The sequence below is a fragment of the Clupea harengus genome, chromosome 20 (assembly GCF_900700415.2).
Source record: "Clupea harengus chromosome 20, Ch_v2.0.2, whole genome shotgun sequence".
Classification (NCBI taxonomy): domain Eukaryota; kingdom Metazoa; phylum Chordata; class Actinopteri; order Clupeiformes; family Clupeidae; genus Clupea; species Clupea harengus.
In genome coordinates this window covers 11,707,530-11,722,830 of record NC_045171.1, presented here as the reverse complement: position 1 = coordinate 11,722,830, position 15,301 = coordinate 11,707,530, and the positions used below count along the sequence as shown (strand labels likewise).

At 43.8% G+C, this 15,301-nt stretch overlaps 1 protein-coding gene across 3 annotated transcripts in view; it reads left to right on the top strand.

Moving 5' to 3' along the window:
- LOC105912965 (protocadherin alpha-3-like) overlaps positions 1–9,830 on the top strand; it is a 28,479-nt gene extending 18,649 nt beyond the window's left edge. For 2 of the 3 annotated variants that reach the window (XM_042710820.1, XM_031587318.2), the window contains exon 2: positions 8,268–9,823. In XM_042710820.1, the coding sequence (XP_042566754.1) occupies positions 8,268–8,336 (69 nt within the window). In that variant the 3' untranslated portion in view covers positions 8,337–9,823. Of the gene's footprint in view, positions 1–8,267 lie in introns of all 3 variants that reach the window. The other variant, XM_031587320.2, reaches the window with a different exon arrangement.
- The last annotated feature ends 5,471 nt before the right edge of the window (positions 9,831–15,301 follow it).

Genomic DNA, 15,301 nt, shown 5'->3' with positions numbered 1-15,301 from the left:
GTGATAGCAAGAGCATAGCATACCCCCACAGTATTATAGACCTGGCTCTCATATCCCCACAGTTTAATAGACCTGGCTCTCTGGTTGTCTTGTGGTTGTCCTTGAAGTAGCCTCTTACCACACTGACAGAAAGCAATTTATGTCTCTGTTACCACACCCCTCAACACTCCCACCTCAAGGGGTCAGTATTGGGTCCAATTTCACTGTTATGTATCTTCTTTGACACATCATTGTTATGGGGCACCATAACATCAATGTCCTCTAATGTGCTGATGTGTTATTATCCTAACCAGTCCTAAAGCCACTCCTGTTCTTTTTTTTGCAGTAACTTACTGATTTAAAAAGGGACAAAAAATACTGACACTTTCCTTCAAGCTGTTGGGCCTAGTACACATTTATTAGGAATATAAATAGTAATACTACATACTGTTTGAATGCATCAGGAAGTAAGCATATGGGATACATACATAACATAACTGTTGCATATAAGGACACACATTCACACTCATAATCATTTGCGTCACTGATATTTGTTATTTTTACCTTTACAATCAAACATTACATTATTATTACACTTTCTGTCATTTATACATTCCTTTTTTCCTCATTACATTTAGGGCTGAGTGGATGCAATGATAGTGTGTGATGGTACAGGTCATTACCAGCTATAGTTTGATCTCTAAAAGGGGACAGTAAAAAAACAGCAACTGAGTATTGTGAAAAGATAACAGCGAAACTCAGTATGGTAGCTTTTCAATGGAAGCACACATTAAGCTCTAGAAAGTTTTTCCTCAACACTTCTACTTCTAGTTCTTGAGCATCTTTCGCATGATTAATAAAACAAGTAAAACTTGAAGTGTAAAATTTAAAATATGCATAGTTTCTGCCTCACCACACACTCTTTTGTCTCACCTTGTATGCAACACTACCACAGCTAAGATGACTAGTGTGAAAACAGCATTGCAGTTTTAATTGATTCCTCCTTTTCCTGAGCTATTTGATGAACATCATATAGCATTTATAATGTTGCTACAGTGGCCCACTGCTTTGTAAAGATGTCATGATGAAATCTGCTTTGTGTGTCACTGCTGGATTGGTTTGTCCATTTCACAGTATCTACTGTAAATGTGGCATGTCTGATGTGCTACTGTCTGATGTGGTTTAGCACAATAGATAAAACAATAGAATGAGATAAAAAAAAAGAGTGGGAGAGAGAGAGACGGGGAGAGGGAGAGCGAGAGAGAGGGAGGGAGAGGACAAGAACAGGATCTGACTGGGAGGTGACTCATAGTCATATGGAAGCACCTTGGACTCTTTTGCCTCGTGTGTGTGTGTGTGCACCGTGTTGCTAACGCTGTTATAGACCATGTTAAATGAGTGTTGTCATTTGAATAGATTAATTGTATAATGATCCTTCCATCTGAAGGTAAAACATAGCGAGGGAGGATGGCCGCTGGGGTGTCCCGCTATGCAAGATTAATGGACGAGGTGGAGGCAAAGAACTGGTGGAGTTTCCTTCACCAATTTCATTAATTTTGTATGAGGGGACACCTCAGCGGCCATTATCCCACTTATACCCCAGTTGCCACACATGTATCCAGGCATGCATGTGTAGCCCGCAAAGGAAACATTTGGTTCTGTTTAAAAAGAAGGCAACCTGTTTAGTTCATAGTACTTCTGTCTTTAGTCGCGGACAAGGAGAATGTTGGGTAGTTTGCCTGGTTACAGTTGATTCCACTGTTGTTAAGCCCTTTAGCTCGCTAGCTGTTTCTGATTCTAGGCTGGCTAGTTCTCCAGATCACATGTTATTTAACAATATAATTCATTTTTCACCAGAAGTACTTCATAGGTGTCCCTTCACAGAGAATTAATGGACCCCTGCCAGCCAATCAGAAAAGAGTATTTCTCTTCTCTGGGGTGTAAATCAATATATCAAGCATATATTGTACATATTTTAAATCATAATATCATAAAGCCTTAAAAAAAGACCTTATGCTACTACTGTCCATTTCACAATAGCTTCTGTCTGTGTGGCGCATCTGGTGTGATTATTCCCTGCCATCTTTTAGCATAACAGAAGGAGAGAAAGAATAAAAGGAGGAAAAGAGAGGACAGCGACAGGATGCGACTGTGAGATGACTCACTGTCATATGGGAGTAAGGACTGGTCTGTGGGTGGGGCAGACCTCTCACAGCGCATCACAGCTGTCAGGCCTCCTTGTTTTGGTACTACCCTTAAATGTAACCACTCGTGACTGCCCGTGTGCTAGACATACAGACAGTATGGGGGAAAGGGGTCATATAGTGAGTAACTCTCAGATGACTAAACCATAGTCAGTCTATCTCTATTTTTCTCTCAGTCTGTCTGTCTGTCTCTCTCTCTCTGTCTCTGTGTGTGTGTGTGAGTGTGTGTGTGTGTGTGTGTGTGTGTGTGTGTAGCCAAAGATGGAAGCAGTAGCCATGGTCCTTGTGTTCAGGTCCTTACCTTCTGCAGAGGAGCATAGACCTACATGTTGGCAGTGGTTCACTTTCTTCCTGTAGTTGTGTGTGTGCACATGTCTTTGATTTCCTTACCATAGATTTAGTCAGGAATTGTTTTATTTTTCTTCTCCACACTGGAGTCTGGATTAATTTGTTGTCACAACTCAAGAGGATTTCTCGTTTATTATGTGGAGACAGAACAGTAGAACTAAATTGAGGATTTAGGCATTAAAAGGCAAACGCTGTTTGACAACACATCACGAATACAACGAAAACAAGGCAATTTCATAGTATTTACATACCATAATACATGTTTTAATGTACACATGTTTATGTAACTGTGGCTCTCTGACAGAGAGCATTTCCATGTCACTGCTCACAGGTCTGTTTATAGTTCTGTCCAAATATTCCCAAGTAGCCATGTGTTCATGTGTCTTACTCATTGTGATCACTGACCTAAAAGAATTGCGTGGGCCATACAGTTGCATCCGCACACTGGAGAGCCTGACATAAACTGAGATGAAGCTTCTGCCACATTGACTGGAGATCACCTTCGCTGTTTGGGGGGGAAAAAAACATCTGTCTGCAGCAGTTATCTTGCTGTAGCTGTGTGTGATATTTTGCATGTGTTGTGTGAATTTTTAGATGGAAATGCAAATACAGAGGCAATAGACTGTGTGTTTTTGTTCCCACACTTCTGTGTGTGAGTGTGAGTGTGAGTGTGAGTGTGAGTGTGAGTGTGAGTGTGAGTGTGTGTGAGTGTGAGTGTGTGAGTGTGAGTGTGAGTGCGTGCGTGCGTGCGTGTGTGTGTGAGTGTGAGTGTGTGTGCGCGCGTGTGTACGCGTGTGTGTGTGTATGTATTTATAATGCTAGATGAGCTAGAGCCTCTTAGTCTCCGTCACAGACACATTAAGGCCGATCCTCTCAGTGTACAAGCACTCGCACGCCGCCCACCAATCCTGGCCTGTAGATTTAGGGCATACACTAAATTATTCAGCCTGCCCACAGAATGGCCAAGTTTAGTTTAGTTTTTTTTCAGTCAAAAAAGTCCTCCGCTTCAGAAAAATCTGATGCTTTTCTTTTGATGTACTCCTGCTGATAGATTCACGCCTGGTTAGCTGTATTGCATTGAAGTGTAACCACTGTAGACCGTTTTTCCAAATATCATGAATTGTTCATGCTAGATTCTCTAGAGGAGGGAATTGACAAGTCTGAATGTGTTTAGGAGAAGGAGGCCCCAAGTTTGCTTGTGGTTCGTCTGATTTCCGAGCAGTGGTTGTGGTTTGTCTGTGTCTCAGCCTCTCTCCCTCCCTTTCTAGTTGGTGTGTTTGAACCTTTGAGCTCATTAGACCTCTGTGTAATTGCTCTACATCAGCTTTCCCTTCTGCGGTTTTAGTTCACGTATGTGTGTGTCTGTGTGAGAGAGAGAGAAAAAGACTGTGTGTGTGTATATGTGTCTGTGTGAGAGAGAGAGAAAAAGACTGTGTGTGTACATTTGTGTGTGTGTGTGTGTGTGTGCGTACGCATGCAAGTGTGTGTGTGAGTGTATGTGTGTGTGTATATTTGTCTGTCCCTTTGTGTGTGTGTTTCTGAGAGAGAAAGAAACAGGGCTGGAATTGGTTAAGAGATATTGTGGTACTCTGTGCCCGTGAGCAACAAGGAGACAGAGCACACGCCGAGGACATAATGCCTGCGCCTCCATCTCGTGTGCATCTGTGTGTTTGTGTGTGTGTGTGTGTGTGTGTGTGTCTGTGTGATTCTGTGTGTGTGTGTGTGTGTGTGTGTGTGTGTGCGCGTGCGCGTGCGCGTGCGCGTGCGTCTGTGTGTTTGTAGGGCAGGAGGGGAGATTGCGGCGATATTTTTGGTCCGCTGGCTAAACGAGATAGCGTCTCTGATTTTAGGAATCAGACATGGGGGAATGGGAAGCTTAGTGTGGCCAGTGTGGCAGCTGCGTTAGACAGTGAGATTAGAGCCTGGAGTGTGTGTGACTCACACACTCTCACACGCATATTCTGGGTTTTATCGTTCCCTCTGTACTCGTCTCTGCGTCTTCACTCGTTCTCGTTCTCTATTGTCTTCACTTCTTTTTTCCCCTCCCTCCACCTTTCCTTTGTTCACTCTCTACCCTGGTCTTTATTTAGGCCCTGGTGTTCACACATCTCTTATTTTTTTGCTAACCCTCCCACTCTCTTCCTTCCGTCTCTCTATTTTCTCTTTCTCTCTCTCTTTTCCCTTGCACATGTGGGTGTGATTATAAAATGGCTGATGCCTAGCCTGCTTGCTGTGAGTCACAGAGGTGCTAGAGAAAAAGGAAAAACACTAGGTGGCTCCTGATCTTATCTTTTGCTCTCCATCCCTCATTTTCACTCTCCATCTCTTCTTCTCTCATTCACCCTCTTCTTTAAATCTCTCTCTATAGCCACTCCACTCTTCTGCATTTGTATCTATTCTTGCACTGTCTTTATATTGGGTCTGACAGCTGAATGAATAATTCACCTGACTGCAGTGGGTGAACGGAGCGCTCAGTGATCAGACTGGCGTTGTGTTTTTTTTAAGGCTGTAATTAGTGTCTGTATGGCCGTCACGACACAGAGCAGCCTCTGTAAGGTCACAGGGGTGAGTTGAAAGGCCGCCGCGCTCACAGCGGCCTAAATACCACATATCTAAAAGGCGCACAGACACTTCTTCCTAGTGTGTGACATGTGACGGCATCAGAGGCTCACGGTCCGTTTGCTATCAGAAAAAAGCGTCATCTGGTGGCAAACGCATTCGAGGATGTGACCGAGAGGCTGTTGCAGTTTTGCAAGATGCGCATCGGATCAGCTGACCTTTAGGAATCTGGAAGGCACGCAGAAGGCCCGCAGATGCACCCCTCGAGTCGCACAGACCTCTCGGCTCTGTTCCAGTTTTCCTCTTGCGCCTTGTTGCCATGGTAGCCATGGTTGCCTGGAAGGCTTTATTAACATCCTGTCTGTACAGCTCACACACTTGAGTGTCCAGTGTGTTCACAGCGTACCGAATCAAGACAATATCTCCATCGCGTGGTTGTCATTTCAATGTAATTAAAAGCACTGATTCTTGGGGAGGGGTTTGGTGTCAATGACAGTGAACAGGGAGGTAAAATTGTGTGTTGTCATCATCTGTCACAGAAGTGTCATTCGCTCTGTTTTCAGCATCGGACTTGAGCTGTTGTCATCAGCTTTTATTTTCTAGAGGACCTGTGGCGGTCACTGTGACTGACATCAGGTGTTAATCTCATCCAGCGGTAAGGCTGAGATGACAATTCATGTCAATTCAACAGTAATCCCCTGCAAATGAGATTTCTCTAACCATGTAAAAAATTTACACTGGGTAAAAAAAAAAAAGCTTATTTAAAAGTGTAACAATCAGGGATTATTTTCAAGATGACATTGACAGAGCTGCCTTCTGTAGCAGTAGCTGAATTTTTTTTTTTCTCAGTTTGGTTCTGTTTGTGCCATTCATCATTTTATAATCCTCCAGGACTTCTTGTTTCTTTATTTTTGGCTCTTCTCTGTATTGTGTTCCTAATCTTGCTCTGCCAAGGACATGGCATCTAAGGACATTAGTGCCATTTCACTGAGAGTTTCCTGTCATATTCCCCTGGTGGGAGACCAGCAGTGGTACTCCAAAGGGAATGAGACCTGTCTATTCTAAAGGCAGCCCTTTTTAAAATACAGGCAGTGTTTTGCCATGCATGGGTACATACAGTATACAGGCCTAAAAAGCATGCATTTGCTTTGCTCTCCTATATCCCTGTTGGCTTTTAATAGTATAGTATAGAGCTGAGCACATTCTTTTTGTTGGCTTGTTGTTGGTGTTGTTGTTTTTCTCCAGGTGTTGGGCTGATAATCACTGCTGAATGTGTGCCCGTGTCCCTTGGTGTAGTCACAACAGCGGAGCTGGATTAGGCCATCAGTGTAACAGCGTAGGGCGTAATTCGACTTCGGAGCCTCGTAATGCGATTAGAGGCAAATCATCTTAATGGCAGCATGAAGGGGAGAGTGAAAACTCCTCTCGCAAACTGACAAAGAGCCGAGCCGATCCTCACCGGTGCGCCGACAAGCCTCAAAAGAGTTTTCTCCACCTTCTCTTCACCGCCCCTCTCATTCTGTCGTTCACTGTGTTCGGTATCCTCTCTCCATGTCCGCTCCACTGGCCTTTCTGTCGTTCTTCAGCCTCCGTCTTTCCTTCCTGTCTCTGTTCTCTCTCTTTTCTCTCTCCTCTGGCGCTAACCTGCTGCCCTATTTTCTCTCAGATCACTCCTCTGTAGTGTGTACCCCTCTGATAGCGCTAGTGTGTTACCACCCCTCATGTTCATGTTCAATACTCCCCGCTCTTGCCAATGTGTGCAGAGCTACACTGGCTTATCACTGGATTCCTCGCTGTGTTTTTTTTTTTTTTTTTTTTTTTTTTCATCTACTTCCAAAATAGCATTATGGGATTAAAAAAAGAAGCTTTTGATGATGCATGAGTTAAGATGAAATGGGCCCACATGATTAAGTTTTGATGTAGGAAGTGAAAGATGGTGTTCTCACTGCTCAGGGACCTGGGCCGAGTCGGAATGGGTAATGGACAGAGGGGTGGAGAGATGGAAAGAGGGAATGAACATAACAGGTGCAAGGAGAGAGAGAGAGAGAGAGGAGAGAGAGGAGAGAGAGAAGAGAGAGGAGAGAGAGAGAGAGAGGAAACTAGCAAGGGATGCAATGGCATGAGAATAAAGAGAGATTCACAGACATGAAGAGAGAGAGAGAGGAAACTAGCAAGGGATGCGATGGCATGAGAATAAAGAGAGATTCACAGACATGAAGAGAGGGTGCATTCAGTTTGAGATAAAGACGTGCAGTGACAGAGAGAGACAGGGATGGAGTGAGAGAGAGAGGGGGGGGAGAAAAGAGAGAAAGAGTGCTGTTGAAGATCACTGGTTTATGAATGACAAACCCATTTGGGTCAGTTTGATTACATGCAGTCATCTAAGGATTTGAAACAGTCCACTGTAAATGGACATTACTCATTGAGATACTTCATTTAATTGTTGTCTTTTCTAACCCTGCTGAAAATTAAGGGTCTGGCCTATCTCTGCGTGTACCTCATCAGCTAATTCAATGGCTGCCCCCAGAGAGGGACCAAGTCTGATTGCGATTGGGTGTTTAGATGATGAATTTGCGAAATTTCATTTTGATTTTTCAGTCTCTACATCAAATTATGAATACGCCTCGTCAGCCCTGACTTCTTGTGTTCTATTATTAATTGCTAGGAAAGTAATAAATGGAATGTCTGACTTACGCACAGGGACATTTTATTGCAATCCATTGCGAGAACATCACAAGGATCTTTCAGTGGTGACAATCTTTCAGTGGTGACAATATGTTTTATGGCAAACTGGTTAAGGTTCTAATTGTCATTTGTGTGTCCCTTATGTTAGTGATGTTGTGGTTTAGGACACTGAAGGGAACCCGTTGGCTGTGACATCTCTCTGCTTATTGTGAACACCTGATAACCCCACAACTTTCTTTTGAGACTTTTATAGGAAACTTTGTTGCAATACCATGAGATTTTAATTTCCATGTCTTGGAATGTATCCTGCGGTTCTAACATGATGTACTGTCTCTTGTAATGTATGTAATGTGATGTATGTATGTGTGACAGTCACATCTATGCATTGTGCCAAGTGTATGATCATTTATGACCTTACTAATCAATGTCTTTCCTCTTCTTCTGTCCTTTTCTTCCTTGCTTGCCTCTGGATTGTGTTGCTGCATTGCATAGGTGAGTACTCTTCCTATCACAGACACATACACTGAGACCAGAGAATTCCTCAGAGTTTCTATACTCTAATGCAAAATCCATCTTTCAATTTCCAGTCTTCAATTCATGAAACTATTTTATGAAAATAGTTTATTTTGAATTTCACCTGAGGAAAAAAACCCTGAGAATTCTGAGGTCTCTAAACAATGTGCTCTTCCATGCATTTACCACACCTTCATGCCTAGGAATGACACTTCGGAAAAACACACACACACACACAATACAAACAACATCCAAATGACATTTCTCAACAACAAAAAAAACATCCTCACAATACAAACGTCACCCATTCATGTCACTGGCCATACTGACTCACAATCTGACCTTCTTCACCCAAATGAAACATCTGAAATCTCCCCTTACATCTTTGACTCTCTCCTCCTCCTCCTCCTCAGTCCAAAAGCCCCTGTGCCTCGCATCCCCTGTATTATTCAATGCGTTCTCTGAGTAAGTGCGTCGAGGCTGCAGCGTTGACCTCAAGGTGATGCGGATCTGCAAAGCGGTGTGTGTGTGCCGCACCGCTGCAGGTTTGGCTTCCCTAAGCCAGACTTGGACAAAGGCATAATGTGATGAATTGCTTCCCCTGTAGGTCATTGTAGCATTAGTATTGACAATAGATGTGTGTGTGTGCGCGCATGCGTGTGTGTGTGTGTGTGTGTGTGTGTGTGTGTGTGTGTGTGTGTGTGTGTTACAGTTGCCTCCATACATGATGAGAGTGACTCAGTAATACACTTTGCTAGGGGGCATATTGGTTCCACCCACTCCACTAACCCTAACAGAAATCCATATTCTTTGCTGCAAAAGAGACAATGGTGTGCTGGTGCTGCTTGTAGAGCAAGCGCCTTACACTCACGCAGCCACACTGCACTCCTCCAGAATGATTTTGGTTTGAATCCACCTTGTCGAGGGGAGAATGATATTGCTGTGCTTCTTGATTTTGCTATTGACGTGCAGTATATGATATAATAAAGAGAATGGGTGTGTGTTTAACTGTGCGTGTGTGTGTGTGTGTGTGTGTGTGTGTCTGTGTGTGTGTGTGTGTGTGTGTGTGTGTGTGTGTGTGTGTGTGACAGAGAGAGAGAGATACGATGTATTGCCTTTCAAGGAGCGTAGTGTCGAACGCCATGAGGAGGGGCTCTGTGCTCACGGGTGACACAGCTGATTCTGTTATCTGATAGCCAGGATGGGGAACATTATGAGACGATCATTTCATTTCCCTGAAGTGCGGGGTGGCACAGCTTCACAGAGGGAGAAATGTAATACTCCTGTGTGTGTGTGTGTGTGTGTGTGTGTGTGTGTGTGTGTGTTTGAGAGAGAGAGAGAGAGAGAGAGAGAGAGAGAGAGAGAGAGAGAGAGAAAGAGCATGTTATAGCAGTCTATTGTCTGCACCACAAAGCACTGTCTGATTTCTCCTGTGATGAGGTTGACTCAAAAATGGTAATCTCCCCCTGGTGGTCAGTGGTTGTACCTGACCCGGCTGCGTGTCTCTGTGTGTGTGTGTGTGTGTGTGTGTGTAGGTGGGTGGGTGTGCCCATGTGGGAGTGTGTGATGGAGTGGGGGAGGGGGGGAGGGGGAAGCCAATGTGCAAATTGGATTTGTAGGTGGAGTAGAGGAGAGAGCAGCTGTATGTTTAAATTGTGTGTGTGTGTGTGTGTGTGTGTGTGTGTGTGTGTGTGTGTGTGTGTGTGTGTGTGTGTGTGTGTGTGTGTGTGTGGATGTGTGACCCTAATGACTTGCATGTTTTTAAGCTAGTGTGTCAGTATTGATCAGGGTCAGTGGGTGTTGTCCCATATGCTTGAAAAAACACAAATAGCCTATTTATAATATGCTTCATGGTATATGTGTGTATGTACTGTATTTGTGTGTGTGTGTGTGTGTGTGTGTGTGTGTTATATCTCTGTGCCTTTATACAGGAGATTTATCTCCATTGTGTCCTTGTGGATATCCTGTCCCGTGGGATTTATGATCCGGAGATGGTACTGATGTGTCACTCATGCTAAAATGGGAGGGAAATGTATTCATCACACTAAAAGCCCCCAATGTATCGGAGGATATACCACCAATGAGGGCATCTGATATATATTCAGTGGTCACTCTCTTTGTCCCCAGCCATGCTGAAACAGCCAATCCCAGACCTTAATGCAGCCCCAGGCAACACTGGATCCAATCAAAACGCCTCAGGCAGCTCAGAGCTTCATGGATAACCAATTAGCAATGCCATACTGCTGACTTTCAGGAGCCAATCAGGGTGTGTGTTGTGTAGCAGCCTGAATGCAGCACCAATAGCTGCCCCACCCCCTGATTCTTAATACTTAAAGAACGCGTTTATGTGATTAAATGGGATGCATTTAAGCAAGGTTTTATTGTTACTAAAATCAATTTTCTTTCTCTCTCTCTTTTCTCTTCTCTCTCTCTCTCTCTCTCTCTTGTTTTCTCTCTCCCTACACACAAACGTGCACACACCTACATAAACACACTCACACTCCCTCCCTGCCTCCCTCCCTCACACACTCAGACACACATATAAAAAGAAACAGATACTCTTTGACACATACATATATATTTATATACAGTATATATATATATATATATATATATATATATATATCTTCACTGAATCACTGTATTTCTTGAGTATGAAAATACCCTTGGGAACATCTCTCTCTCTCTCTCTTTCTCTCTCTCTCTTTCTCTCTCATTAGTGCCTATATATCTCTCTCTCACACACACATACACAAATACACACACACACAAACATAGATTTTGCTTGGGCTCAGCTTTAAGCTCTGGGTCGGCTGTTGCGTTTGTCTGTGCCAGTTTTTTTTTTCTTCTATCCCCTGGTCCAAATGCTCGGTTTGCCCATTGCCAAATCATGATCCCGGACATGAGACATTCGAGGGCACACCGGCCACCAATTCACTTCTGCCACAGCCAATCAAAACACTACAAGCCCTGTGGTTCTGAAAAATTATTTCAGTTTTCTCCATATTCAGGTCACTTGCTCTTTTTCCTGATTGTTTTAGGGAGTTGGCTGTTTTTTTTCCATGTTAAATTGTTTGGAAAATAGAACAAGACAACAAAACAAGAACATGAGCCTTGATTGTAGCTATTCATGACCATATTGAATTGTTCCATTGTTCCATTGAATTGGTACATCCGCTTTAATTGCGTGCATTCTCATGCTAAAGTTAGGAATAATATTGTAAGAATGTTGTTATTGTAAGTATACTAAACAGGCCAATAGCGTGACATCAATTTGAAGGAGGGAGTGTTTGGTCACATAACCGTTATCAAACCATGTAAGCCTATTTATGAGAAGGGTCACTCTTCATTCATGGTGGGATTTTGGGCAGACCAGCGAGCACGTGGCGGCAAACCATCGTACTCTGATCTGGATTAGTGTAAACTGTGACGAGGTGGCCTTTGCTCTTCGGATGCAGATGCTCCCAGTGATGTTTATATGGGGGATGTGGGCATGCAGGCCCTGTAATTATATTGCCCACATGTTGTCTTCAAGTGTCAAGTTATACATGGCTTCCATGTAGTGTATGTTCTCTCCATTTATCTTGGATCAGTTGGTAGAATTAGTTGCACGCACATTTCGCTCTCTCTTTCCCCTACCCCTCCCTCCCTCATTCATCTTCCCCTCTTTATCTCTCCTTCTCTTCTTCCTTCTCTCTCTCTCACTGTCTCTCTGTCTGTTTGTGTGGGTTGGTGTGTGTGTGTGTGTGTTTGTGCTCTCAGTTTAGGGTGTATCTCTGTGCCCTAATTTTCATTCCTTTGCCGAGAGTCACGCCCCTGTCCTAGTTACTTCAAGAACGGGGGGAGAATCTGTGTGCAGATTTGGAAATAAATGATTAAGCATTAGTTGGATTAAAATTCATGGAGCAATTTCATCTTTCTCAAGATGTTTACTTTCTCTGTGTGTGCATGTGTGTGTGCGTGTGTGTGTGTGTGTGTGTGTGTTTGTGTGCGCTTTCCCATCCTTGTTGGGAAGGAGCTGCATATGGTGAGGTACATTCTCTGCCAATCAAAAATACATTAAAGGAATATGATGCATATTAATTGAATTTATAAGTATTTGTATGCCTGTTATAATTTAAAGGAGTTTAATGAATTAACACAAGCACAGACAGATGTGCCAGAATGGGTGTAGTGTGTGTGCGTGTGAGTGGGTGTGTGTGTGTGCATGTGTGTGCATGTGTAAGTGTGAGTGTGAGTGTGAGTGTGTGGGCGTGTGCGTGTGCATGTGTGTGCGCGTGTGCGTGTGCGTGTGCGTGTGCGTGTGCGTGTGTGTGTGTGTGTGTATTTGTGTGTCTACTCTGTGCCTCATTAGATGCACATAGCCTTGGCTAAAGCCCCGGTTCCATGCTCCTCCTCCCACCAGTATGTGTGTCCTGGCTGGGGGAGGAAGCGTATGGAGAGAGGCAGCAGTGCGCCAGTGAGCTCCTCTCCTCTCCCCTCCTCTCTAACCCAGATTACGGGTGTGGCGTGCCGGGGCTTGGCGCGGCGTAGCGGGGGTATGGCGCAGCTCTGAGGTCAGCGTGTGGAAAAGGGCAGCCGCTCCGTGGGGGAGGTGAAGGCCCTCGTGCTGCTCATGTCAGACCGGCTCTCTGTCACCCCACAGTCTAGTGCTGTGGGAGGGAGGCTCATTCAGAAAGAGGGCACTGCCTTGGTTGTTTTTTTTTACTGTATTTTATTGCTGTTATGAAAGCTTCACAATGCTTGCTCACTGTATGTGAGTGTTCTTTACAGATGCTTCTGTTGGCATGTTTCTTTACCTACCCATATGAAAGCACCTACTGAGCTGGTTGTTTGGGCTCTCGTGTAAACAATAACCAGGATGTGTTGCCCATAAACCTGACAGAATTTTAGATTTGTCTGGACAGGTGCTTGAAGCATTTCGCAAACCTGCAGTGTAGCTTACATCGGTGTGAGAAGCAGCTGTGAATTAGAGATAATGTTCTTTTCATAGCACTGAAGCTAATCCATTAGTGATTAGGAAACGGTGCACGCACTATTCCTCTTCTCCTCCCTTAATTATCTCTCAATCTATCTCTCTCTCTCTTTCTTTTTAACCCTCTTTATCTCTCTATCTCACTCTTACGTCCTCTCTTCCTTCTGCTTCTGGAGGAGGACAAGGCGTTAGCCGCCGCCCCTCACCACTGTAATGAGGTTGCCATGGCAATATGTGGTCTCTGCAGAAGAGAAGAAGAAGAGGAGGAGGGGGTGCTTTCTCCTGCCAGCGCTCTCTTGCATCACCCCTCCCCCCTCGCTCCATGTGCAGCACTTACATCCACACACATATACGTATGCACACTCCACACGCTCCAACACACTAACAGGCACATTGGAGAACATGTCCCGCTGCCCACAACACAAAAAAATCTTTATTTTGAATTTATACTTACATTTGCTACAGAAGCTTTTAGCACTCTCATTTAAACCACACACACACACACACACACACACACACACACACACACACACACAGACATCAACCAACCCCCAGACACAAATCCCTCTTTACAGTGAGATTGAACAGATTCCCTCCGCACATGAATTCAAGCATGCAACTCACCCCCTCTTGTGTCCAAACCCACAAATGCGCAGCTGACACAGAAATAATACAGACCTTCATTGCGATGACGTTTATCATTAAAATGATGATAGCACAGGATGGGTGTTGAATCACTTCATCTTGGCTGTGTCTTGAGTAGTCATGTGTCTCTGCATTTACCCACAGTTAACCCCCAAATTAAAAATGTAGCACGTTTAGTCTTTAAGCCCTCTGGACATGAAATTAAGATCAAAGCTGTTTGTTCTTATTTGTATAAATGCCTCAGAAGAATTGTGTGGGTGATGTAAGAGTTTTGGGTTTATGCACATTCATTAAAGAATATCTATGACTAAGGGGAAAAGTTTTAGTTATCTAAATTAGAGGGCATATTACAACACCTTTTTGTACAGTAGGAGATGAATGTACACGTGTGTGTTTGTGTTTGTGTGTGTATGTGTGCGTGTGCGTGTTACGTGTGCGTGTGTGTGTGTGCAAGCTCATGACTGAATATGCATGTTTATATACAGTATGTCCAGCTATGTGTGTGTTTGTCCTGCAGTGAAGCCTCGCCCAGCTCACTCTTAATCATTTTTCTGCAGGACACACTGAGCATGCTCAGAGGAATGTATGGTTTTCCATACAGGGGTGCTGATAGTTCTGGTTGTCTCAAGTTACAGCCGCAGTGTGAAGTCTGATGTCCACTGGCTTTACTGCACACAGAGACACAGTGTGTTTGATTCAGAGAAAGCGAGTGGTTACTGTACCACATGTGGCCTCATTTGAGTAGCATTGTAATAAACTTCACTGGCTGGCATGCATGAATGAATCATTATGCTTTGTCTTTATTTATTTATGTGTGTGTGTGTGTGTGTGTGTGTGTGTGTGTGTGTGTGTGTGTGTGTGTGTATGTGTGTATGTGTGTATACACTTAATCATTACTGCAGCCTGATCAGCAGAACTGATGTTAAGAGTTGTTGACGTCTGCTGAATGATATTGCAGTGCTGAAAGAGTCTGCATATGGCCTGGGTGTGGACTTGCTATAATATCCCTGTCTGCATACCTCTGCCACAGCACTTCTGGCTCTTGTGGTGACTGATAGCATACCGTCCTTATAACAACAGCAGAATTTCAACAAAGGCTGCAGTTGCAAAATAAACTATCAGAACAACTTAAAGTTTAGCCTCTACCTTCGATGAGGTACATGTAACTTACTCAATTATGTACGGAAAGGCATTGTTAGCCATGAAATACATACTGTTTTTAAATGCACAAAGAAATGGTTTACCAACCGCATTTGAGTTCTAGTTTTAGAGTTTTAGAGTTTCCCTGGTTATAGTAGCATGTTTGTGGTAGTCAGTTTGACCCAAGCATATTGTAAGAGCACTCTTATCTGATCTCCTTGTTGAGTCTTGAGTTCATGTGTTTGTGACATCA